Source organism: Ambystoma mexicanum, chromosome 10 (assembly GCF_040938575.1).
Source record: "Ambystoma mexicanum isolate Mex_15411 chromosome 10, UKY_AmexF1_1, whole genome shotgun sequence".
Lineage (NCBI taxonomy): Eukaryota > Metazoa > Chordata > Amphibia > Caudata > Ambystomatidae > Ambystoma > Ambystoma mexicanum.
The window spans coordinates 1,512,379,009-1,512,405,700 of record NC_090932.1 but is presented as its reverse complement, the minus strand read 5'-3'; the positions used below and the strand labels follow the sequence as shown (position 1 = coordinate 1,512,405,700).

General features: G+C 46.6%; 1 protein-coding gene across 1 annotated transcript in view; it reads left to right on the top strand.

Moving 5' to 3' along the window:
• Window positions 1-26,692, top strand: part of TCTN2 (tectonic family member 2) — a 794,052-nt gene that overhangs the window by 587,631 nt on the left and 179,729 nt on the right. Inside the window, exon 13 of the mRNA XM_069619693.1 lies at window positions 22,070-22,181. Coding sequence (XP_069475794.1) covers window positions 22,070-22,181 — 112 coding nt within the window. The remainder of the gene's footprint in view (window positions 1-22,069; window positions 22,182-26,692) is intronic.

The window sequence follows — 26,692 nt, the reverse complement described above, 5'->3', positions numbered from 1 at the left end:
TTTCAGTTCTAGACCCATTTGTCACTATCCACAAAGACAAGGTGGTTCTGCGCACTCAACCACGGTTTGCGCCCAAGTTCATTTCAAAGTTGCATGTGAATCAATCAATAGAACTACCCACATTCTTCCAGAACCCCACTAACGTGGCAAAATAAAACCTACACACACTAGATGTGCGCAGGGCAGTCATTATTGGAAAGAACTAGACCAGTTTTTCGTCTCGGTGGTGGCTGGTAGAGAAGGTGCCCTGTCTCTAAATCAGCCATTTCTAAGTGGATTGTCAATTGCATCACACTGTGTTACACTCTTGCCAAGAGAGATCTGGCCTTTAAACCCTGAGGGCACTCTACTCGGGGCACTGAGGCTTCCATAGCATTCATTGCAAATGTTCCTCTCAAGTCCATTTGCAAAGCGGCAACCTAGAGTTCTGTACACACCTCTACAAAACACTTACAAAACATTACTGCCTGGATTCTCACTCTAGGTCTGATTCTCAGGTGGGACAAGCGGCACTAAGACATCTTTTCACTACTGTTCCTTCTCACTTACCACCACCAACTCCGGGTACTGCTCGCTAGTCTATGCACAGCATGTGATTCTAAGCAGATTCACAAGCATCAGAAGACTTGCATTACTTACAGTAATAGCATTTCTGATGATTGTATCTGCTCAGATTCACGTAGGCCCACCCTTCCACCCTGCTCCGATGGAAGGAACATAGACATCTTACTACTACTTCTCTCTCTCTGTACTCACCCACGATAGTCATAAGGCTCCCGCACGGCAGAAAAAATACAATCGGAGGTACCTCGACACGTGAGGGATTTTGGGTACACTACACGTCACGTTAGGGATAGTGTTACAGGCACGCCCATGTTGACGTCCCCTTTCGATCCTCGAAGGACAAGATGCAATACTCTGTGATTACCACTTGATGTTGAACTATATGCACAGCATGTGAAACTAAGCAGATACAATCATCATTAATGCTACTACGGTAAGAAATGCATGTCTTTTTCATTTAGAATATAAAGAAGTCTTTCCTTGCTGAAAGCCCTTTGAATGTATTTAGTGGATTTCATGTTGCTTTTTAGTTTCTCTGAGCATGACGGGCTCGAGTGTACGACTTTTTACTACTTATATATATTTTTGACATAGTAGGTTGGTGCATTTCTCAACCGGTGTGAAAATTGATGCTCCATGGGGGTGTCATTGGATTTACTATGAGTGGTAATTCTGCTGTGGTAAATCTGAATTTTTGGAGGTGAAGCGTATGATTTACGACCAGTGTATTGCTTATCGCTGGAGGTAAATTATCTACTTGACCTCCTCAGCACTGCAGTAAAGTGATAACTGAATTATTGCCACTTTACAGTAATTTTTTACTGTAGCGGGAAACTCATAAGGAGGCCCATTCTATGGTATTGTGTACATTTTTACCCAAGTTTCTTTTTTTAAAGGAATGTTCTAGTTGTTAGACTATTACCCATGCATACATTGCAACATAGACCTTGTTAATCAGGAACTGGTCAGAGAAATATTCTCAATGAAATGTCATACTGAGCAGAATAAATAAACTCTTGCAGGGTTTCAAATCCAGAGGGGTGGTAAAGGCCTGAGTGTTAAGACGATTTAAAGTAGGAATATCAGCTGAATCAAAAGTAAAGACTTACAGGAAATACCTGTTGACAATTTCATGAATAAGCTCCAAGAATAAAAGAACTTTGCAGTAAGAGGAAGTAAGATCTTCACAACCCCCTGTCACTTCACAAAAAGTTGTGTCAGCTTTCAAAAGGCTTATGCAGCTTACCACAATAAGACATTGAGAATACTGGAGGATCCAGACTTGCTAATGTGTATTTTATTTCATTGAGCGCTTTCGCCAAAGCGCTTTATGGAAGATTAATTAAATTACACAGTACAGTAAAAAATTAAAAGGATAGCAAATCAGAAATCAACTACAGTGAAGAGAGAGAAAGAAGGTGAGTTATTAATTGAAAGTGGAAAATATGATACGATTAGAGAGTGGAAGGGTATTCCAACGCCTAGGTGCAAGAAGCAAAATGGAGCGAAACCGGGAAGAGGCACAAGGCGGCTTGGAAACAGAAATAAAGAAAAGAGATTCAGAGCAAAGTGGACATGGAGGGGAATAAAAGGAGATATACTACAAAGGAGTAATGGGTGGTCCTCTTTTTTTTTAGGGGGCTTTGTGGATGAGGGCCAGGTTACATGATAAACATACAGATTCCACAAAACAGCTACCCACCTTCACACGCTAAGGGCGTGAAGGTCCACAATCCAATAAAACAATGCATATTTTAATCATTATACACAAAGATTATACACAAAATGTCTTCAAAAAACATACTAAAAGACATATAAAACATTAACTTTATTTTCAACTAACCAAAGTGTTGGTCACATACAGATTTCTATCTCAATAAATAATCTTGTGCTACTACAGAGATAGGAGGTGAGGTTAGTAATAAAAAGTGAGGGGTATAATTATAACCACATATCAATGCATTGGCCCGCTCAATTTGTATTTTAATATTGTCAAAATTCAGTCGTGTTTCTGGATCCATGGGTACTGGCGCACCCGCGGATAAATCTAGTTATTGTGCTCCCTTAGACCCGTTTTCAGGACACTTTAGTGGTAACACGTAGTAAGGTTTGGCGTGGTGTATGACGCTTACTATTATTTGCGTTTCGTACTGTAAAAAAACAAAGATGATATTGGTTATTAAAAATAATGTGTACCATTCTGTTATCTCTATAGCCTATACTGTGGATACATATCACTAACCTTCAATTTCTTTGTAGCGTGAGACGTATCATTTCCCGGGTGTTGTATCTTTACAGTTACCCAATAAGTGGCTTCTTGTTGCACACTGGAATGAAAAATAACAGTACAAATCTATATTTACTTTTTGCACCCCTGCATATTGTTACGGGGCATCAACATGCATATAAGGTGGATCATTGTATTAATCTTTACATCCCACTACAGCCGCACTGTTGCCATTTTTTATTTCTATATTATCCCTTAGTTTTACCAGTATGCCGTTGTTACAAATTTGGGAATTTCTGTTTTGGGGCAAACTGTCCTTTATACAATTACGCTTATTTAGCAGGTCTAAAATGTATTGTCAGTCAATTACCTTAACCGATCTTGCTGAGCCAGGCAGGCACTATTCTTCTGTTCCACTTTGTGCTTGTTGCATATGTCCGAACTGAACTAAAAAAGAGACAGGGCCATCTGTTAAGTCGGCCTCCTAGGTCTTATGTTAATGCTCACAATTACACTGCATTCTTTTTTGTGTATTAAGTGGGCCACAAGTAATCTCTAGTTGGAATGATTACCTTGGTCTTCCATTGTGTGCGTCTATTGTGATACACCACGTTGTTGCTCCCAATAGAAATCAATATTCCATACATATCTCCCGTCCGTTCCTCGATGTGATTATCTGTAGAGTATACGGTTCTCTAAGGATGCAGATACATACGTGATATTAGTCACCCAGTTCTCTGTTACTTATCTGTTCTTAATGTTAACGGCATAGGTCTTACTTGGCGAAGGTGCTTGGTATCGCTTTCACTCGCCCTGTACTTCAGGGAAAACGACTGCGTGACAGTATGTCACCTGATTTTAATTTATGCTGGGTTGTTCAACCGTTCACTGGTGCTAGTGGATAATGCCCACACAGGCGCCATGTTGGGTGTTATGATGTTATACCTATTTTTCACGGACGCGACTTCAAGTGCATTTCTAGGTTTGCTACTTGTTACTTTTTCAAAATCAGCGTCCTTATAATAATCGATATTTGCTCGAGATGGCTCTTCCTTCTTAGGACATTCGTAATCTTGTGTATCAACATCTATGCACACAGGTTTCCTCTTTTACTGGGAACAGACACTCTGTGTTCCACACAATGTGCCCCTAGCGATTAATCATGTGTTTGCTGACGGTTACCGAGGTATTTGATGGTTCTTAAGTGCTAATCAGTTCAGCGCTCCCAGGCACCATATTAAACATCCTTTTTTTTACCGTTACTCGCTACTATTGCATATGCATTCATTTTTGCATTACCTCGTTAGTGTCCAGTTTTGGCGGATCAACATCTATAGGTGAAACACGACTGAGTGTTGACAGAATTAAAATATAAATTGAGAGGGCCAATAAATTGGTATGTGGTTATAATTATACCCCTCACTTTTTAGTACTAACCTCACCTCCTATCTCTGTAGTAGTACAAGATGATTTACTGTATGTGACCAATACTTTGGTTAGTTGAAAATAATGCTTATGTTTTGTATGTCTGTTAGTATGTTTTTTAAAGAAGTTTTGTGTATAATCTTTTTGTATAATGATTAAAATATGTATTGTTTTATCGGATTGTGTACCTCTGTCTAAACGAGCTAAAATAGTTCTCTACACCCTGTTGTTGTGGACATTCACGCCCTTAGCTTGTGAAGGTTAGCTGTAGCTGTTTTGTCTAATCCATATGTTTATCAGGAAATAAAAGGAAACAAGAGGACAAAGATACGAAGGAGCCAAACCATCAAGGGCTTTATAGATGAAGCAAACAAAATGTAAAATAAGATAGATCAAAAGAGAGCGTGGAGGCAGTACGAAGAGAAGGGATAACAGAAGAGTGAAACAGTAACTGAAAAAGTAAGTGAATAACAGAGTTGAAAACAGAGTGTAGATTAGTCTTAGGGACACCTAATAACAGAACTGAGCAGTAGCTTAGACGAGAGAAAGCAAGGGAATAATCTGAAGGTTATAAAGATGAAAATGAGCAAAAAAAGCAGTATTAGAAATATGTAGAGAAAATGAGAGGGAAGGATCGAAGACGAAACCAAGATTTTGAGCTGAGGTCGAAAAAGAAGGAAAGGACGGGGGAAGAGGAGACCTGAGGGGAGAGAGGCAGGGGACAGAGAAGATGGAATAAAAAGAATCTCAATTTTACAGCGGTTGGGATGAAGAAATTCGAGAGGCCACACAAGACTTGACCGTAAGCAGAGAAGAAGAAAATGTCAACAGTGTAAAGATTTTTGAATCCGCACCATCGAAATGACAGATTAAATGAGTTAATAAGATCAGATCGAGGAATAGTTTATTAAGAAAAGAGAAGGGGACCAACAACAGAACCTTGTGTTACACCATAAAGGAGCGGATAAGAGGAAGAAGACTGACCCGCCCAAGGAACAGAATAAGTGTAGCCAGAAAGATGGGACTTAAACCAGTTGAGCACAGATTCCGATAAATCAAAAGTTAAAAGAAGTAGAAAGCAAAATCGTGTGATCAACAGGATTGAATGCAGTGGAAAGATCAAGTAGAATAAGAATAGAAGATTGTTTGTCATGTCTAGCAGAAAGTAATGAGCTACAAAAGGTTTAATAGAGCAGATTCAGTAGAGTGAGCACGAAGGATACCTGATTGCAAAGGAGGAAGAAGAGAATGTAGATTAAGAAAGGAAGAGACTTGAGCATACATAACTCGCTCAAGAAGTTTAGACAAAAAAGGAAGCAAAGCGATAGGACGGAAATTTAAAGTAAGAGGAGGTTCCAAGAAAGGCTTCTTAAGAATAGGAATAATTAAAAAAAAAAAAAAAGAATGTTTAAAAGAGGATGGGAAGATGGTGGCAGGTTCAAGTAAGCAATTGATTAGAACTTTAAAATAAGGATTCTGAGGAGGGTAGATGGAGGAAATCGGGGCAGAAGGAATAGAATCCAGAGTGGATGCTGTTAGGTGGGCCCTAGTCGAGAATGGATAAGTATCAGAATCGGAAAGAAAAGAAAAGGAGGAATGTGAAGGGGAAATGACAGAAGACGGCACAGAAGTAGAACAAGAAGAAGGAAAAGATGATAAAAGAGAAGTTGCTTTAGAGGTAAAGAAATCGGCAAAATCAGTGGCGGAAAGAGAATGGTCTGGAGGACAAGGAGAAACTATAGAGCTTAATCATTGACAGACTTTCAGGATGATAACGAGTAAGAGAAGAAAAGTACTATTTCTTAGCAGCGAGAAGAATTATAGGAAAAATAAAGGTAAGGTAAAATAAGTAAATCTTCAGGAGCACAAGATTTCTTCCAGCAGCGTTTCAGCTTTACACAAAGCTGACCTAAGGGAACGAAGTACAGAAGAAAAGTGAGGTTGTTTTTAGAGGGGGAAAATGGACGAGAAGGATAAAGATGATCAAGTGTGGAACGTAAAACTGGGTCAAGATGGTTGGAGGCAGAATCAACAGAGAGAGAAGAGAATTGACTAAGAGGATACCGCGTAGAGGATAGTGAGGAAGAAAAGGTAGTAGAAATAAAAGAATGAAGATCACAATGCCAATGAGAAATAGAAGGGAGCTAATTGGAATTAGTAGCAAGAAGATTAAATTAAAGTAGAAAATGATCAGATAAATAAGTGGGCTGAGCTGCCATTGGGGTATTTGGAGAGGTGACAAATCAAGTGAAGAGCCCAAATTATGAGAAGGCGAGGTAGAAAGCTGGGCTAAATGGAATGAGGTGAGAAGAGGAAGCGAGGCAAAGAATCATGAGTAGAAGGCACATGAAGATTAAAGCCAGCAAGAAGTATAAAGGGTGAGGAAAGAGGAAGAAGATGAGAGAGAGAGACAGAGAGATAAAATAGTCCAGATGAGCTAGAAAAGACCAGGAGGATGATGGAGAATAAGAATAGCAATTGAACATGGATAAGAAAACTGAACAAAGTTATATTCAAATGAAGAAAACAAAGGAAGTAGGATTGGTGGCAAGAGACCAGGAAGAACGGAAAAGAATAACTCTACTGCCCCCTTTGCCATAACTAAGAAGAGTAGTAACTTGAATTCATCTGATGCCGCTTCTGTCTGCAACATTCCATTTTCCTGATAGCCTCCCACTAGACTGTGGAGGAGAATATCAGGGTGGACACTTTGAGCCAGCGGTCAGCCCCATCCTTAGTCCCTCCCCCAACCCGCTACCTCTTGCAAGTGGGAAGTACATGGTGAGGTGGTGACCCCAGCTTTTCAGGCCTGGTGGAGAGATACTAGACCTATTTGCATCTCAGCACAAAATGAAATGTCCCTGTAATGCCCCCTTGAATGGGTAAGGCATGGAGTCCCAGGGAGGAGCCTTCCTCTTTCCATGGGATTGACAGAAACAATGCATTCCCTCCGATCCCGTTAGTGATCAAGAAATTGTACAAGAGGAAGCGCACAAACAATTGCCACTTATCTTGTTAGCACCAAACTGGACAAGGATTATTTGATACTCCGACCTAGAGGCACTCGGGAGCAAAGCTCTTTGGATCTTGCCAATAAAGCCTTGGACGTCAGCAAGGAGGGATGATTTTACACCCAGGCCCAAAATCACTTTTTTTTTCAGCTTGCTCCATGCGTACCCAGTCTTTGGTCACCTGCGGCTCTCGGAAATGAACATGGGGATCATTGGAGCTGCAAGGAAAGGTTCCACTAGGTCTCACTATGCCGGCAAAGTGATATGCTTCTGCTATTGGTGCCTAGGACTATGCCGGCAAAGTGATATGCTTCTGCTATTGGTGCCTAGGAAACAATAAGGACTCATTAGAAGATGATTTAGACAATGTGCTCTTTTGTCGTGCACCTGCCAGAGAATGTTTTGGTAGACTCGTGCAGAGTCTGGCAGCAATCTGGTTCTACAGGAAGGGCTACGATCATTCAGATTCCTTAGAAAGGGAAGAAGAGGCACAAGTGCTCATCTTACCAACCCATTTCATTGCTCTATGCTGAGAACAATTCTGGGGCATCATAAGGGTTCCAGATAAGTGCAATTTTATTTCACATGGATAATCTGGGTAAACCACTTCAGAATACTCTCGTGACATGGCAGACAGGAATAAGGGGCTATTGGTGATCCTTTCATTGGACGATAAGAAGGTCTTCAGTTGACTGGAAGTAAGGATCCCATACCAGCACAATTTGCCGCTGTGCATACGGATACCCCTATACACTGAGACTTAACTACAATACATCCTGCAAAGCTTTCTTAGCTTGGTGAAGAAATCGTTTTTTGCGGTTTTGTACATTCTACCACTTGAAAAAACTCACGTTTCATTGAAACCTGATAGACCTATTTTAGGCATGGATTTTTCTGTTAGTGCAGTCCTTGTTCAGCTGGAAAAAGACTCCATACAAAGACTCATACCTCAAATACCTCAGACCCTAAATGTAGGGTCTCCAAGGATGAGCTTTTGGTAATAGCTGGATATCTCCAACTCAGTTGGCAGTGGTGATGGTGGCTCTTAGAAAGTCTAATGGACCTGCACATCCTAACTCCTCGGTTCTCAGCAAAGAAGCTAAACCTTGGGAAAACCAAAAAGGTTATTTAAAAAAGCTACCCTTTCTCCACAGCAACTTAATACAGTCTTTGTTTTGAAATGATATGATTTACAATTCTGAGCTGGGCTGGTCAAGACTTGTGTCCACTCGAGGCTGCAGAAGAGTTTTCTTTTTGCTCGCAGGGTGAAGATGCTGCTTTGCAACTGCTGCAGAAGGAGGAAGACTTAACAGATACATGTCCCACCAATGTTTGATGTTTATATGAGGCAACCTGTGTGGTTAGACCTGTCAAACATATATCAGATGCACAGGAAAAAGTCCTAGATTTACTGTTTGGTAAAACTCTTTTCTCACCAATCACTGAAGTTTTGAATGATTGCAAGACAGATGTGATTACAGATAATACACTCTAAAGCATTACCAATTTCCTGTCAATGTTTAGGATCTTATATACGCAGTCAAGGGATTTCCAGGCTATTAAAGACAAACAGCAATACATGCCTTTCTAGTCTGTGAGGGGAGAGTTGAAGAGGCTCAAATTAAAACCTATGTGCAGATCTGGACAGGTCTATTTAGCCGACACTTCCAAGGAGTTGGTTTGACTGTTTGATGGGGATAGCATTCTCCATTGTCATGAAAGAACAAGGTTCCCCGGTCAGTGGTTGGGTTTGTCGTTTTACCGATAGTGGGCAAAGATAACCCAGGAACATTGGGTTTTACAAATAATCCATTGGGGCTACTGTGTGTACCATCAGTCCCTCTCCCTTCAAAAAATGTAAAGCTCAATAATGAAATGCAGGGGTTCTATTCTAGACAATTACAATCTCAAGTGGGTTTGAACCGCGGAATCCATTTGCATGGTGACTTTAAATCGAGCTGCGTTTGCAGCTTGTAGGCTGGCTGTGTTGCGTAGCTCTCCAAGAAGTATACTGCCACATTCTGATTGCGGAGGGACCCAGGAAATATCTCTGATTTGTTATTAATGGTATTCATCATCAGTTTAGGGTCTGCCTTCTGGTATGAGCATGGCCTGAGAGTCTTTTACAGAAAATGTGGTGGTGGAAACTTATCTTCATCAGGATTGAGTTGTTCTGTATCCCTATCTGGACGATTGATTGTTGTAAGCACCATCAGTAGATCAAGCCCTTCAAAGATGTTCTACTATTTTCGGTCAGCCTGGCAGAGTCTGTTCTTTTGGCGACTCTGGGGCTGATTCATGGAATTATTTGCGCCGAAAAACGGAAATTTGTGCGCCATTCTGCCCACAAATCCCTGTTTAACAAATGGGGATTTGCGGGCAGAATGGCGCACAAATCAACGTTTTTTGATGTAAATAATTCCATGAATCAGCCCCCTCAGTGTTTTGACACGATACTGCACTGCACTAAAGAAAAGCCTTTTCCTTCTTGGGGCAGAATACATTCCATAAAGCATGTCGTCATTCACTTATCCATTCACTGCCAACATCACAGGCTGCTGATAGTAAAGTGACCTGATTTTCCTTATGCCCTGCTTGCTAGTGCCTATAATGCTCCCTGCAAGCCGTTGCATTGCTGCACTTATCATTAGCCTACCACCAGTACTCCTGAGAACCTACTCTTGTTACCTTGTGCAAATGATCAACATTAAGTGTCTCTAGACCGTTTTCTCAATAAAAATGAACAACCATTTAAACTTGCGACACACTGTCTCTGATACTCATTAGATATAGGGGCGCCTAAAACAATGCTAACACTTTTAGTCAGCATTTATGTGTATTATTCTCTTGTAAGCCCCTAAAACAGTGCGGCTGTTGTAAGCCGCAGGATGCCAGAAACAGCCCAGGAGGTTGCTGCACCAGCTATTAGTCACGCACCCCTTGCCTTGAAGAACGCAGGGACCCGTAGCAGTGAAGCCCGGCAGTCAAGGGCGGCTGTTGTAAGTCGTGTACTGTTTGTAGCAGCAGGCCCTTTCTGTCCAGCCTCGTTGCGTCTTGCCCATCTGCTGCTGTTGCCGTCGCGGTAAGATTTGAATGGAAGCATGAAAAAAAACGGTAATTCTCCAGCATGGGGTCTGGCATGGATTCACATGCTCATGAATATTCCCCGTCGTCAGGCTGGGAATCCTCGGTAAAGAAAAAAACCAGTATCAGTTTCGTTTCTGATCTGTCTTTCGTAGTAATAACCAATCACTGGTCTCTGCGTCATACTGACCACAGCCAATGACTGCCCTCTTCCTAAGCACCGCCTCTGGCAGCCATCTTCAGATTTTTACCGCACGTTCATGTGTTGGGATCCTCGTGCTATTGCTCTCGAGCGTTAGTGCTATTTTTTCACGTTTTTTCTCAAAAACTTCGGTTTTTTCGGTCAAAAGAGCCTCAAGCTCCACCGACTCTCCATCCGATCAACGGGGACCCGTGTCGGATTCGTCTGCGCCCCTCAAGGGTGAAGATTTCATCGAGCTACGCTTTTGGAGGACTCCAGAAGTTTCTCAGGCCCGGACATGGCCCAGGAGAAGGGAAGCTCGACGCCCGGAAAGCTGTTCAGGGTCTGCCCTGGATGCCAGCTGCAGAACGTCTTTAAGGAGGACGAACACTCCTTTTGTCTCTACTGCTTACATGAGGACAAGACGCACGTGGAGAAGGACTGTGCGTTTTGCGGCAATATGTCGGAGCGGACCATGAAGGACCGCCATCAACGTCTCGCCAACTGGCTGGAAGGGAAGAGCCCGTCAGGCGAGAAGAAGAGGAAGAAATCCGAGCGGTCTTCTAAGACCTTTGAGGACGCCCCGGCGACGGGGGTCCAACACAAGGCCAAGCACCGCGAGTCCGCTGGCACCGGGAGCGCCGAACGGTCGGGCTCTACGGGCGCCAGGCAGGGCGCACCCTCCCCGGCACCTTCAGCCACGAGCCAACGCTCTGGGTCGGGTAAGAGGAAGGGCGAGCACCCGACGAAGCTCCTGGAGAGGCCCCGGTCGAGCTCGAAGGCCCCATCGGAGGGGGAGCGAGGCAGTGTCCCCCCCCTCAAGGATAAGGCGGTGAGCGCACCTAAGGTGGTGAAGGCCTTAATCCATCCGGCCAAGCCCTCTATCGAAACTGTCGCGGCGGCCCTGGCTCAGCCTGTGGAGGCTACACCAGTGGTGGCGACCTCGGGGCTCAGAGTCTCCCTGCCACCTCGGAGGGAGTCCTCTTTTGTGCCCATCGATAGGACCCCCGTGAAATCCCCGGAGGGGAAGAAAAAGGGGGGGGCAGGGCGTCGTCGTAGATTCGGCTTCAACCTCGGAGGAAGAGCTGATCGAGGTCTTAAGCCACGGCCTTGGCGTGGAAGAAGACCGGCCCGTCGGGATGGATCCCGACGCAGGTGACGACGACATCGTCGAGGGTGCCGACGGGGCCCCTGATCACCCGTCGGATTCCCCTCTGCCAGCGCCGCAAGACAACTCGGCGGCCATTTTGTTGGCCATACAGTCCTTATGCTCAGAGATAAGGACGAGACTGCCGTTGCCGACGGAGGAACCTCTCCCGTCGGGGGATCCTGAACCGGTACCTTCTGGTGTTCCCCCGCCCAAGAAAAGAAGGATTCACCCTCCACCTCCTTTTCAGCCGTCGCGCCCTGTCCAGCCCTCCTCCCCGTCCACCCGAGGGGATGATACGGGGACTGACACGGCAGCGACGGGTACGGACAACGAGGTATACGACGAGGATCTACCGTCGTCACCTCCCACCAGGGCTTCTCCGCCCGACGAGATTGGATCGTTCCACTCCATGATCGCCAGGGCATCTGAGCTTTTCCAACTCTGCCCTGAGGAGAAGAAAAAGGAAGGATTCCTTTGTCAACGGCGCGAGGCCAAGAGGAAGACGGTCCTCGCGGTGCCTCTACTGGACGACATTTGGGATGAGGGCCTCGCCCTCCTCAACAACCCTTCCACGACGCCAGCTAGAAGAGACCAGTACGAGAAGAAGTACCGGGTCCCGGACGCGGCCCCCCTGTGCCTCCGGGCGCAGCCTACCCCGGACTCCGTCGTCTCCGCGGCCTCCACATCGACTTCCCCACCGGACGGCGAGGGAAAGAAATTGGACGCTATGGGACGCAGGGTCATTTCGTCTGCAGCGACGACGATTAAAGCAGCCAACGCCTTGGCTATCGTGGCCCGCTACGACAGGGAGCTATGGTACAAACTGGCTCCCCTGCTGGACTTCCTACCAGACGACAAGAGGGCGGATGCCCTGGAGATCCTACAGGAAGGTGAGGTGGCGTCGGACCACGCCATCACTATTGCGACGGACATCGCCGACACTGGGTTTCACCAGTTGGGCAACGGCGTGTGCCTTAGGCGGCGTGGATGGCTCAAGGCTACGGACTTCCGTCAAGACGTACAGACCAGAGTCCTGGACATGCCGTTCGATGGGAACAACCTGTTTGGGAAAACAGTGGACGATTCCCTTCAGGCCATCAAAGCGGACACTGAGACGGCCCGGGCCCTGGGGGTTCTGCAGCAACGACGGACGCCCTTTCGGAGCAGCGGAGGCAAGGGCGCCTCCAAAGGTTCTGGCGGCGGTTTCTCCACCTACCGTCAAGCGGCCCGCTCGTCGTCTCAGGAGGCCTACAGAGGACGAGGCAAGTCTGGCGGACCCCGCCGTCGTCGCCAAGGAGGTCAAGGCGGCAAAGCCTCGTCGAAACAGGATTGAACCGGCCGTGGGGTCGGGCCCCCACCGAAGCACCCCGGTGGGAGGCCGGCTGGCGAGCTTCGTCAGCGTGTGGGAGTCCATCTCCACCGACCGTTGGGTGCTGGACGCCTTAGCCCGGGGCCACGCGCTCGAGTTTCAAAGAAGGTGCCCGCGCGTCCCCCCCCGTGGCCAGGAAAGAGCTTCACGTCCCTCAGCTTCTCCTGGAGGTAAGGGCGATGCTCAGGAAGGGCGCCATCGAACTCGTCCCAAAGAGGCTTCGGGGCTCCGGAGTTTACTCGAGATACTTCCTTGTGAAGAAGAAGACGGGAGGATGGCGGCGCCCCATCCTAGACCTGCGACGTCTGAACAAGTTCATCAAGGCGCAGAAGTTCCGGATGGTCACCCTCCAGCACGTCCTTGGTCAGCTGGAGGAAGGAGACTTCCTGTCGTCGTTGGATTTGGAGGATGCCTACTTCCATATTCCCATCCTAAAGGGGCACCGAAAATTCCTCAGGTTTGTGGTCCAAGGGCGTCACTACCAGTTCAAAGCCCTCCCCTTCGGACTACGGTCGGCACCCAGGGTATTCACCAAGTGCCTTGCACCGGTGGCGGCGAAGCTGCGCCGCGAGGGGATCCACGTCTACCCCTACCTGGACGACTGGCTCATCCGAGCCAAGACGAGGGAGCTCGCCGTGGAGCACACGGCAAGGACCGTCCAACTTGTCACGGACCTGGGATTCTCCGTGAACTACGCCAAGTCCCACCTGGTACCCGCGCAAAACGCACTGTTTCTGGGAGCGAAGCTCGACACAGTGTCCCTTCTGGCCTCCCCGTCGGAGGAAAGGACCAGGTCCATCCTGGGCAAGGTACAGCGGATGTTGGTTTCCGACGCGGCCAAGGTGAGGTCCATCAAGTCCCTCCTCGGAATGATGTCTTCTTGCATCTACCTCATTCCCATGTGCAGGCTCCGGATGCGCCCGTTGCAGGAGTTCCTGGACGCGCGCTGGATCCAAACGACGGGCGGCTTCGAGGAGAGGATCACACTTGACTAGAGTTTCCGCCGAGCGGTCCGGTGGTGGGGCACCCGCGCAAATCTGACGGCAGGCATGGACTTCCAGACCCCAGACCACCAGGAGACAGTGACCACGGATGCCTCCCTGGAAGGGTGGGGAGCGCACACCGAAAATCTGCACGCGAGAGGCCTTTGGCTCCCGACGGAGAAGTCCCTCCATATCAACGTCCTGGAGCTCCGTGCAGTGTTCTGGGCCCTCAGGTCCTTCCTTCCGTCCCTCAAGGGCAAGGTGGTGAGGATCTTCACCGACAACACCACCACCATGTTTTACATCAGGAAACAGGGCGGAACCAGGTCCCCAGCACTGTCCAAGGAGGCGCAGGACCTGTGGCATTGGGCCGTCGCCCAAAGGATGTTTCTGGTGCCGTTTCATCTGGCAGGGATAAAAAACACCATCGCCGACTCACTCAGCAGGGAGCTGCGCTTGTGCCACGAGTGGGAACTACGGCAGGATCTAGTGGATCGCCTCTTCCGACGGTGGGGCACACCCCAGATCGACCTGTTCACGACGGCGACGAACTCCAAGTGCCGGAGGTTCGCCAGCAGGTTTCCCCAGGCGAGGAGCATGGGCGATGCTTTCTCGTTCCCCTGGGAGGGCCTGTTCCTCTACGCGTTCCCTCCTTTGCCACTGCTAATCCGGCTCGTCAACCAGCTCAAGAGGTCACGGTGCAGGATGATCCTCGTCGCACCTGCGTGGCCGAGGCAGATATGGTTCCCGGACCTTCTGGACTTGTCAGCGTCCCCGCCAATCAAGCTGCCGGTGGACGCGGATCTACTCTCCAGGGAAGGAGGCGCCATCCTCCACCACGACCCGAAATCGCTGAACTTGCAGGCCTGGCTCCTGCAGCGCTAGAGTTTGGAGGATACGACATACCGGCCGACTGCAGAGAGGTTCTTGCAAAGGCCAGGGCGTCCTCGACTCTTAAATGCTACGGACACAAATGGAAGAGGTTCTCTGTCTGGTGCCACGCACAGAAGGTTAACCCTCTACGGATTACGGCTCCCCAGGTACTGCCGTACCTGCTGACGCTGGCCAAAGCTGGACTGGCACACGCGTCCATCAAGATTCATCTTGCTGCGATCTCCCGATACACCAGAACCACGGGGCGGACGTCCTTGTGGTCTCATCGTCTGGTGAAAGAGTTCATGAAGGGACTGTTCAGATCGTTCCCGCCGTGGTGCTGACCAAGCTCATGGGACCTCCGTTCGAGCCTCTGCACTCGGCCCCGTTGAAGTTTCTGTCGTGGAAAACAGCGTTTCTTGTGGCCATCAACTCCGCACGACGGGTGGGAGAGATCCAGGCCCTTTCCTGCAAGGCCCCGTACTTGACTTTTCACGACACGAGGGTAGTGCTCAGGACGCACCCCTCCTTCATGCCCAAGGTACCGTCGGACTTCCATCTCAACGAACCCTTGGTGTTGCCTGTGTTCTTCCTGTCGCCTTCGTCGCCGGCTGAGAGGACTTTGCACTCGCTGGATGTGGCTAGAGCGCTGAAGTTCTACGTGGAACGCACGAAGTGTTTTCGGAAGACGTCACAACTCTTTGTGAACTTTGGACCTGTCAATCAGGGGAAGGCTCTCTCGAAGGCTTCCATTTCCAGATGGCTCTCCGGCTGTATCATGTACTGTCATCGGTTGGCAAACCGACCGCTGCCTGGCCGTCCGAGAGCCCATTCCACCAGAGCGATCGCAGCTACCACGGCGTTCCTTTCTGGTGTGCCCCTGCTGGACATATGTAGGGCTGCTACGTGGAGGTCGACGCACACCTTCACGAAATTCTACTGCGTCGATCGGGATTCCAGGGAGGAGTCCAGGGTCGGCCAAGCAGTGCTGCGCAACCTTTTCGCCTGAGGTGAGCCTGGTGAGGAGGTAAGATGCTTAATGTTGAGTTTGATGTAATGCTTAATGTTGAGCCTTTGCCACCTCCCGTGGTTGTGCATGTGTGTACTGCTATGTATTCTTTATTCATGAGCATGTGAATCCATGCCAGACCCCATGCTGGAGAAGGAACAAGTTCCTTACCTGTAACTGTTGTTCTCCAGCATGGGTCTGGCATGGATTCACATGCGAACCCTCCCGCCTACCCCTCTGCGGCTCTTCACTTGGTCATACTGCCACTTCACGTGCTTCCAAATCTGAAGATGGCTGCCAGAGGCGGTGCTTAGGTAGAGGGCAGTCATTGGCTGTGGTCAGTATGACGCAGAGACCAGTGATTGGTTATTACTACGAAAGACAGATCAGAAACGAAACTGATACTGTTTTTTTTCTTTACCGAGGATTCCCAGCCTGACGACGGGGAATATTCATGAGCATGTGAATCCATGCCAGACCCATGCTGGAGAACAACAGTTACAGGTAAGTAACTTGTTGCTTCCTCCCCCGGGCTGTTACAGCCGTGTGAGAGGTTTGTGTTACAGCGAAAGGTGCCTGGTTGTCCTTGTTGATCACTTCCCCTGAATTGCCAGAAGATATTTATAACCCGTTTTTGATGTAATTTGATACATTTGGAGCTCACGTTGCTGTTGGACTTTCTATTTGGGCCCTACTGCACTTTCTAAAGGGCTCGTGTTCATATGTCACTTGGAGCTTTCAATTGACGTGCCGAAGGAGTGTGCTTTGACCAAAGGGAGCAAGAAGCTGAACGCTGAAGGCTTGCACTCCTAGTCTGTGATATTTGGAGTTTATACAGGATACATTTTCCCATCCTCCCACAGTGGTTTACTGGAGTAGTCTCATCTGTTGCTCCCATTTTTCGGACTGTGGCCCTGTTTTGTTTCAACATATTTCACTATATTTGAAATGGTGAAAAGGAAGCAATTTCCCCAGGGGCTAGCCAACGTAAAGTTTCAAGGATGTTTTAGCCGGTCAAGGATGTCAATTTATTTTGATTTCCCAAATCAAGGGCCTACTGTCAGACATCGATGCAATCAGGAGAAAGGGGCATTTGGACCCCCAGGAGAGTGACTCACCCCATTTCCATGGGAAGAACTTGCAGAGGACCTCCAAATATAATTGTGCGGTTCACTAGGATACTGTGGATTTTATTACCTTTTGTGATGACATTAACTACCCACCCGCCAACCATAATTGTCCATGTAAAGGTACAGGTCCCCATATCTTGAAGGAAGACATTTTGGGGCCTTTTAAAACTGGCCAAAAATCTGGGCAGATTGGTGGAAGAAATGTCTCCTTTGAAATGTCCAGCAATAGACTAAACATGGCAAGGTCCAAAGCCCACCGGCTTCCTCGGCTGAAGTGGCCATGTCTCCTTCAGTTCCTCCAGCCAATGCATTATCTTCGAAATTGTCTTCTTCTTTTCAGGTGGTCACAAATATGGTGCCCCATGTTGGTTTCAGTAGGGGGTCGCCCCAACCTCCTGCTGTTATTCCTCACTGTTCACCTGTGTTGCCCTTGTTTCTCCTTATTAACCGCTTTCAGTCCTTTTCCCCTTGAAACTCACTCAGTGGACTGCTTGACAGATCCCCCCCACTCGAACTACCAGCCGAGTGCCAGTGGAAAACCGCGACTTGGAAAAAGAAGGGCAAACTGTCAGGGATCAGTTAGCGGGCAGGGGGGACCAAGGTGGTATACAACATGGAGGAACTAACACCATGATGTAGGTTCTCAGACCTGCTGCTACAAGTTTTGCAATAACAAGCGCAATACAAGCAGCATGTCTATTAAGAAGGTTGAGGAAATTCTTGTTGAACTTAAAAACTCAATTGTACAGAGCATGGATACATGGGTGAGGGATTTGATGGAAGAAATTAAACGAATCAAGGAAAAGGTGGATTCTTTGACTGTTCAGCCACCATCCTCCTCACCAACCAGCATGCAAAACCCTGGTGCTGTGAAGTATAATCTGGGCACTGCTTCTCATGTGACCGGGTCGACCCTGCAAAGGGTTCTTAAAACCCAGTGCTTATTGATAAGGGGAAAACGTACCCCTCTTGACAGGCCCTAATGCTCTCCCCTCATCAAGCCCTAATGCTACCTCTAACAGACAAGTGAATCTTTCTGGTATTGTGGGGCACGACCCTGGGCCCTAAGTAATCATGAACAATGTACCTAAGTTATCCCCTCGTTCCTTTGAGGACCAGGAGTCACTCATAAATCAATTGGATACGCCCGTCTAAACATTGTCTTTCTATAATTAGGAACGACATCACGCACTGTGTTCGGGGAGCTATTCCAGGTACTGATCTTGATTACATTCAGGGTTTTTTTGTACCATGGTTTCTGGTGGAAGGCCTAGTCAATATTGATCGTAGAGCATATTCCACTGGTAACACTAAGACCTTGTTGAGGTCTCCAGACACCCTTTTCAGGGCTCCAGCACCACATGAGCTATCTGGCAACTGTAAGAAGCGGGCCCCTCATCTCAGTGGGATGGAGGTTGATGCTGTCAGGGGAAGGTCAATTATTGTTGGTAGAGCCTGCAGTGGTGCTGACCTGGAGGAAGTGGACTGACTGGATAGGGAGAATGGCAATACTGTGGGTGCTTTTCTTGCATTCAAGCTAATATCCTAGAATATTGCGGCCGTGAAACGACTACTCGATAATCCTGATAGGTGTAAATTATGTGTGACTTCAAGATCATAATGTTGCAAGAAACATGGGCAGTCGATCCTCCCCAACTTCAGGTATATCAGGCCTTTGCTATTCCAGCCACCAAGGGACTTAAAGGTCGTCCTAGTGGCGGTCTTCTGATTTGGATTGAAGTTTCCCTTGGTTGGAGGATAGAGTCAAGCCTTACAGGTTCTGCAGATCTTTTAGCACTGCTGATTCGGGGAGGAGATGGTGAACCATTATGTTTGTACAATATCTATAATAGCCCTTTAGTGCCAAATGGATTAGCAACTATAGCCCTCCTAGAGGAACATATAAGTAGTGGAATTTCACATATATATCTCTTAATAACTGTACCATTGTGGCTGGGGACATTAACCTTCAGATAGAACCACTTAAAGAGCTAACGAAGGTATGGGATGACCAGGACCATGCTTGGGAAATTCCGTCCTTGATGGCTACCAGCCCGAGGAGACCCCATCGCCTGTCATTGGAATCACCCTACATTCTTTCCAACTTAAATTTCAGGACCTGTAATGGGTGCTTCAGCAAATACCAACCGGCAAAGCTAACCCTCAGGGAGTACAAGTGGAACTCCCTCATAGATAAAAATGTTGTCTCAGGGCAAAGGTTGGTGATTTTGTATTGGACGAGAGAATGGAAACTGATCACTTCCCTCTTACTCTCAGGATGATGAGATGTAATGTGCAACTAGACACTTCTTGCACCGACCTCAGCTCCCAGCCACTGAATGTTAGTGGCCATGCATGGAAGTCGATCAAATGGTCTAACACAATGAGGCCTGATATCAAGACCAATCTCTATGTATCTATTTTAGATAATCTTAGTAATTTGTGAGGGGAAACCAGTGCGACGATATTCTAGTCGAATATGAGTTGTTAACAAACAAACTCATTCTCCTACATCTCAGTACCCGCAAAGGCAATTAAAAAACAACTCTTAAGCAAACCTGACTGGTATGATCGCTAGATTGAAACTTTGTGAGTACCGTTTGCAATAGAAAAACCTGATATCCACAAAAACAAGACCGTTTACTCAGGGGAATCGGAATCTTCTTCAGAATGCCCTTCAATCTGGGGATTGCCTGCTTTTTGGGAAAGACCAGTCACTGCTTTGTCATATTAGTGAAGATGGTTTGATGGTTTATGTACCCGTTTTTCAAATCTGTATCGGGCCACCATACCTCGCACATTGTTATCCATTCCTGTTACTTCTATTCCTGTTGATGTTCCCCTGTCAGTGTCTGTTGACGAGGTGGCTATAGCTCTCAATTCTCTTAAAAGCAGCAAAGCTGCTGGCCCTTATTTGATCCCCATTGATTTGTTAAAAGATGAGGTTGATATCTGGGCCCTAGTGCTTTGTAGGGTATTTAATGCAATTCAGTGTAAGGATGAATTGTGGGGGGGAGGGGTAATACCAGCCTCCTGGAAGCAGGCTATGATTTTACCAATTCATAAGAAAGGATGTAGAGATCTTCCGGGAAATGATTGCCCGATTTCACTCCTAAACAGCATTGGAAAACTGTTTGGAAAAGTAATTTTAAAACATTTACAGGAATGGGCGCACAATGATTGCATAATTCATGACCAGCAGACTGGTTTAAGGGTAAACAGAGGCACGATTGATCAGTGTTTTATGTTTTTTTTTTATTAATTCAAAAACACACAGTTTTTAAAAAAAAAAGGTTTATATGTGGCATTCGTGGATTTAAAAACTGTTTGATTCGGTGTGCAGAGAGACCCTTTGGCAGATACTGGCCTCACAGAATGTTCCTAGTGTTCTGATCAACATAATATGCCAGCTATATACTGTAAATAAGGCCAGTGTATGTCATGGACTGGGGGGAGAATTGACACAATCCTTTGATGTTGATATGGGACGTCAGACGGACCCTGTTCTTTTTAACATCTATATACAGGAAATGTATAGGTTTGTTATTAAGGGAGTGCCAAGATTGTCCTAAGATCGCATCTGATAAGTACCCAGCCCTGTTCTACGCAGACAACGCGGTCCTTATCTCTACCACTCCTCAAGGCTTAAGGAAGTGCCTATCCACATTTTTGAATAAATGCAATGAGCTACATCTAAGCCTGAACATTTATAAAACAAAGGTTATGGTATTCAGACCCCCATCACTCGAAACGCAGATTATTGAGGGTTGAGGTAGAGGGCTTGGAGCTTGAGAAGGTTAAATTCTTTGATTACCTGGGACTGAAATTCCAGGAATCCGGTAGCTGGATAGCTCAAATCACCAAGTCTACAACCATATTAGAGAAAATCAGTGGAGCAATCCTGTCTTTCTATACGGAACATGGAAGAGGTGCAGTTTCTCCTGCTTTGGATTTATTCCAAAAGCAAGCACTGCATGCCGATTTGTATGGATCTGAGCTGCGGGGCTCCGATAATATCTCCAAGTTCTGTTCGTATGAGCACACATTTTTGAAAAATCGACTGCTGCTGCTACAGCCCTGGTTTTTCTGGTGCTGGGTAGCACCCGGTTGCTGCCCAGATTTGTGCCAGACCAATCTTTTTTTGGGGCAAATTATGGAAGCAACGCAGCCTGGAAAGGTATCGGAACGCAGGGCTCCATCTCTTAGCAATGGAGGGTGGCAGAAGCTCTAAACACTATCCAAGACCATGTAAAAATGAAAAAATATGATTTAACACTCAGAATGCAGAAATTCAATCTCCAGAACTCTAGACGCAAGGATTACAATACACAATTAGAAAATGCCAAAAGAAGCTCCTCGGCTTATTTCATCTGCATTCGTCATCTTGTCTTCTGTCCCCATCCATTCTTGCTCCAATTTAGATATAATCCTACTCTCTAAGTGGCCCAGAGCATCCTCCACCTCCTCTTAAAAAAAAAAAAAAAAAAAAATCTCTGGTTAGAACCTAGTGGTCTTGCCCAAGCATGATTCTGCCTTACAAAGCCTGTGGTTGTGTCTGGGATGTTCACATTGTATACGTAGCTGAGCCTGGATCTAAAGGCACAGATATCTGGAAGCCTTTATTCCGTTAATGTTTTTTTTTAAGTTTTGCTGCTCACTTGGCAAAATGGAAATATTGCAGAGCTCCTGAATATCCACTTTTAGCAAGCATAGTCTTTCCATGAAGCTAATATTGATTTTGTTTTCCCAACTCCATACAAAACTGTAAGTAAAGAACATGTGTGTGCCTTTTCTTCCTCCTGCTTCACTTATTCCCTAACCCGGCCGTTGCTGGTTCAAAGCCATAAACTCTGTGCATTGTTTGTATTGTCCCAACTTAATGTTTCGAACTTCCCCCTAAACCAGCAGCCCCCCTACTACTGCTCCTTCCACATTCTAAGGCACCAAGAAATGTTACTGCACCCTAGTGTATATTCTGGTGTAGGCAATATCCCCACCTCAAATAAATACAAATAAATGTCTTTCTTCTATAAGGATTTAAAGAATCTTTTTTTTTCTTTCAGTTGGTCGTGGCTTCTGCTCCTCTACTGTTTCCACGCCCGTTTTATTCGGAGAAGACTCAACCCGTGGGTGTATTTATAATGTCAATTTTGATGGAAATTGCTCTCAATTAAGGTATGATGGACTTTGATTTTTGGCCATTGCTGGCCAGATTTGAGAATTACATAACAAAGTGGATACTCCAGAGGCTGTTGGGGGTCTGTGGATTATAATCCTGTGTCACGCCCACCTCACAGGTCTCCTGAACTACACTGTTGCCCCAGTGTCATGCCTCCACACGCCTGATTTCAGGTCAGTGCACATTTGTTAATTTCAACCCTACCCTTAAGTATCAGCTGGGCATCTTGAAATGTATGCCAGTCTGGGGACAGATATTATGCATTATCTTCAAAGCCCTTTGCACTTTCAGACCCGATGACCTGTTACTGGGCAAGTCTGTCCTCCCCCCACCCAATTCAAATGCAATGCATTTTGGGCCCCAAAAGACTGACAAAAGACAGAATTTGGCATTCTTGGGGTCTACACTTCAAATCTGGAAGTCATTGGCGTCCCATTTGCGATTCATGCCCGCCATACAAATGTTTAGGAAAGAACCTGAAACTAATTTGTTCAAACTTATTAGTCAAGCTTCTTGGGCGATTTTTGGATCCCAACAACCCTCTTTTGTCTTTGAGCTATTTGCGAACATTACTTAGTATTCTATTCAAATGCTGCCTCTTTAAACTCTTTCCATCTCCTCTCCCAAAATGTATTGTTTTTTGAGACTCACAATTTCTTTGATGCATTTTAGTGGTCTGATATCATCTAAATTGCCTTTATCCATCAAACAAAGCTTCACATTTTCTTTGAACAGATGACACTCCTCACCAAATCAGTTCTAGCCACTCAAGGAATATTCGTCCGGGCATCTGTTGCACACATCTTCAAAACAATCAATAGGTTATTAATAAAATTCAGGGCTGTACCTTAATCTGGAGGAAGAAAATCAATGTTCTGAAAAATCAGTGTCTGCTTCTTCATTAAAGGCATGTCTGAATTTCCTCAGTTTACTCCAATTATCTCAGTCGTGTCCCCTTTTTTCTTACACATTAGCTGCTTTTTGATTTATTTTCTTTTGTAGTATGTTTTTGTGCATTCTCGCCCTCTCTGTCCCATTTGCGTGCATTTTGTTTTCCTACATTGGCATAATTGGCAGCAAAAACAGATTATTTTTTTGTTTCTTTCCCCAGTAAAGATTCCAGTTTCTAATGGATTGTGTCCTCTCACATATTCCTCATCTTTCATATACTCCGATATCCTGCTTGCAGCTCGGAAACCTTTCTCAGCAGAGGGTGCTGTGCGTCGTCGACCTTGTCCTAGGGCCTCCATCCTCTTAGACTGTGATGTCAGGGCTGGTATTAAAGGCACGCAACGCGTCCGTTGCCTCAGTTCAGTTTTTCTGCGCAGCTACTCGAACCGGTTCTTCGCCTCAGTGTGTTCGATAACTGCGTAGTTACTAAAAAAGTCAACTCCTACCCCGACGGGCTTCAAGAGATGTGCTGAGTGGTCGGCTAAGATGTCTATAACCGATTCTCATCGGTTATGTCTCTGGTGCCTGGGATCGGGCCACATCGTCAACGATTGTGGCTCGTGCCAGTCTGACTGGAAAAGCTTTAAAGGAGAGGAAGGGCAAACCAACCCCCACGATAAAATTGACCGGAGATAAAGGCCCAAGAGAGAGATCTCCACACTGGGCCAAGAGGCACAGTAAGCGCACCAAGGTTTCGATAACTTGACATTCCTCTTCATCGTCTTCAAGGAGATCTAAGAAAAGGTGTCACCCAGATCGTCCTCTTCAGATTCTTTCCCGAAGGGACTCTGGTAAGCTTTCTGAAGAAGTGGGCTAGTAAAGCAGAACTAGAAACATTCTGCCTGCAGATATTGGCAGTGTGTGAGAAGGCGGCAACGTCCGCCCTTTCTAAGAAGTCGGTTAGACTGAACCCATCGCGCGGAAGGCCAACAGGGTGTCGATGAAAACCACTGATCGCGCACCTAAGAGCCCAGACAGCAGGTTGTCGATCGGTTCGAAGACATCTCGTGCTCTTCTCATAGCCTCAATGCCTCGAAAGGATATCCCTCCCCGACCCAAACGGCACTGTCAAAGTCATCAAAGACAAGCACATAAACATCAAATTCATCGGAGTCGAGGCTCTCAACATCCTTTTCCGAAGCATCGAATGTTTACAATCCAAAAGACAAGACTTTTTTTTATTCTATGGCCGCTATTTAGGAGGAGGAGGTGGAGGATGAGCAAAGCCCGATTTATGGTTTTGGAAAGCAGTACGGCACTCCTGGTGTTCCTGAGGAACTGATATTCCAGTAATCAAGAATGAAGGACCTTGTGGACACCCTGAAGGATGCCAGTAGTCTGGATACTTCCCTAGAAGTTGAATTTGGCCCTCCTGAAGGCTCAGGACATGCTGATGCTTCCTTTAGAGTAGTAATGAGAAACGTTAGAGATGGAATACCTGGGCTGCGGAAGATCATCTGTTGAGTATGAACAAGATAACTTAACTGATATGTTGGATAAGGGGCCACCTAAGGACCCAGGCATTCCCTTTCATACTTCTGTCAGGAATAGGGTCTTGGAGAACTGGAAAAGTCCAGACACCATTCCTGCAGTCCACAAGGACTTCACTAAGAAATACAGACCCTCGTTGGTGGATCCAGAGTCCTCAAAGCCTTGTTATTCAAGCAGCCACTGCTGCTTCTAAGGGAGAAGCCTATACCACGATTCCTCCAGAATGGGAGGATCAAAGGCTTGATGCTATTGGAAGAAAAGTTTTTTCTTCAAATAGTACGCCACTGAGGCAGCCAATGCAACTTGTGCACTGGCAAAGTGTACCTACACTTTATGAGAGGTAATTGCCATGGCATCAGAGAACATACCAGAAAGGGATGATTTTATAAACGTTATTCAGGACGGGAAAGATGCTATGTGTCAGTCCTTGTAGTCAGGTCCGGACACTGCAGACTGCCTTAGCCGGTCTATGGCTGCTGGTACAGAGCTTACACGTTTTGCCTGGCTAAGAAAATCGGGGTTTGTTTCTGATGTGCAATCCAGACTGTTGGATATGCCATTTGAAGGATCTTATTTGTTTGAAAGAAAAGCTGATGAAAGCCTTCAGAAATTGCAGTTGTCTAAGGCAGCGGCAAAATCTTTGAGTCTGGCCATTAGACAGCCACAACAGAGTCGACCAACGCGTCCTGTAATGTGGGATGGAGAAATAATTCCTTTCGATACTACTCCTCTGTTGGGAGAGCAAGAGGTCAGTTTACGCAAAGTGGACAGAGAAGGTAACCACGGGCTACCGAGGTCAGTCGGGCAGAGGAGCTGCTACAGCTACTGCCTCCTTGCCTTCTGCAACTGCAAGTACCCCAAAACTGGTTTGAAGACTTAAAGCATTTATCGAGGCAGGTTAGCCCAGCATCTGAAAGAATGGCGAAGCATTACAACAGATGCTTGGCCTCTACAAACTGCCACCCATGGCTACTGCCTCCCCTTTCTGAAGAAACCACCAAACTGTCCCCCAAGAGGCCACTCCTTGAAAGTACCAGATCTTCTCCTCCGACAGGAAGTTCAGACGCTGTTGGAGAAGGGTGTAATTGAACAGGTACCTATAGTGGAAAGAAATCAAGGCTGCAACTCTTTCTGATCCCGAAAAAGGGACCGAGTTGCAACCCATCTTGAACTTGAGATTCTTCAACAAGTTCCTCAGGAAGGACAAGTTAAAGATGGTCCCTCTTTTGCAGATCCTTCAGGCCCTTTAGCTCCAGGATTGGATGGTGTCCTTGGATCTTGAGGATGCTTATTTTCATGTGCCGATTCATCTCAAGCACAGCAAATACCTGAAATTTCCTGTTAGCAGTTCTCACTATCAGTTTCGAGTACTGTTATTCTGGCTGACCACCGCCCCAAGGGTATTAATCAAGCTGATGGCAGTGGTGGCAGCAAATCTACAGATGGGGGTGGGGGTGGGATTCACATCTACCCCTACCTGGACGATTGGCTGATCAGAACCCTTTCACATGAGCAGGCTTTTGAACATCTGGACAGCACCTGTCGCTCTCTCCAAAGACTGAGCTTCTCCCTCAACTTCAAGAAGTCCTGCATGGCCAGAGATTATAGTGGTTGCAGACACCTCCCTCACCGGATGGGTGGGGTCACACCAACGGTTTGACGATCAGCAGATGCTTGTCGGAAACCAAACTACTCATCAACATTTTGGAGCTGAGTGCAATCAGCCTTGCGCTGATGGCCTTTGTACCCTCTGTATTGGGGGAAGAATGTCCTGTTAATGACTCGCAACACAGTGGCCATGCATTACCTCAACAACAGAGGGGGTGTACGGTCACTACCACTGTTCAGAGAGGCGATGCAGCTCTAGTTTTGGGCACTGCAAGAAGGAATCTCCCTGTCGACAGTTCACCTAGCTGGGGAGGAGAACACAACGGTGGACGCTCTGAGCAGGCAGAGCAGAGTCTCCCACAAGTGTGAACTAGCTCAGGAAGTCCTTCAAGAGATCTTCACCCTTTGGGGAAGCCCTCAAGTGGATCTGTTTGTGACCAGTGTCAACCGGAAGTGC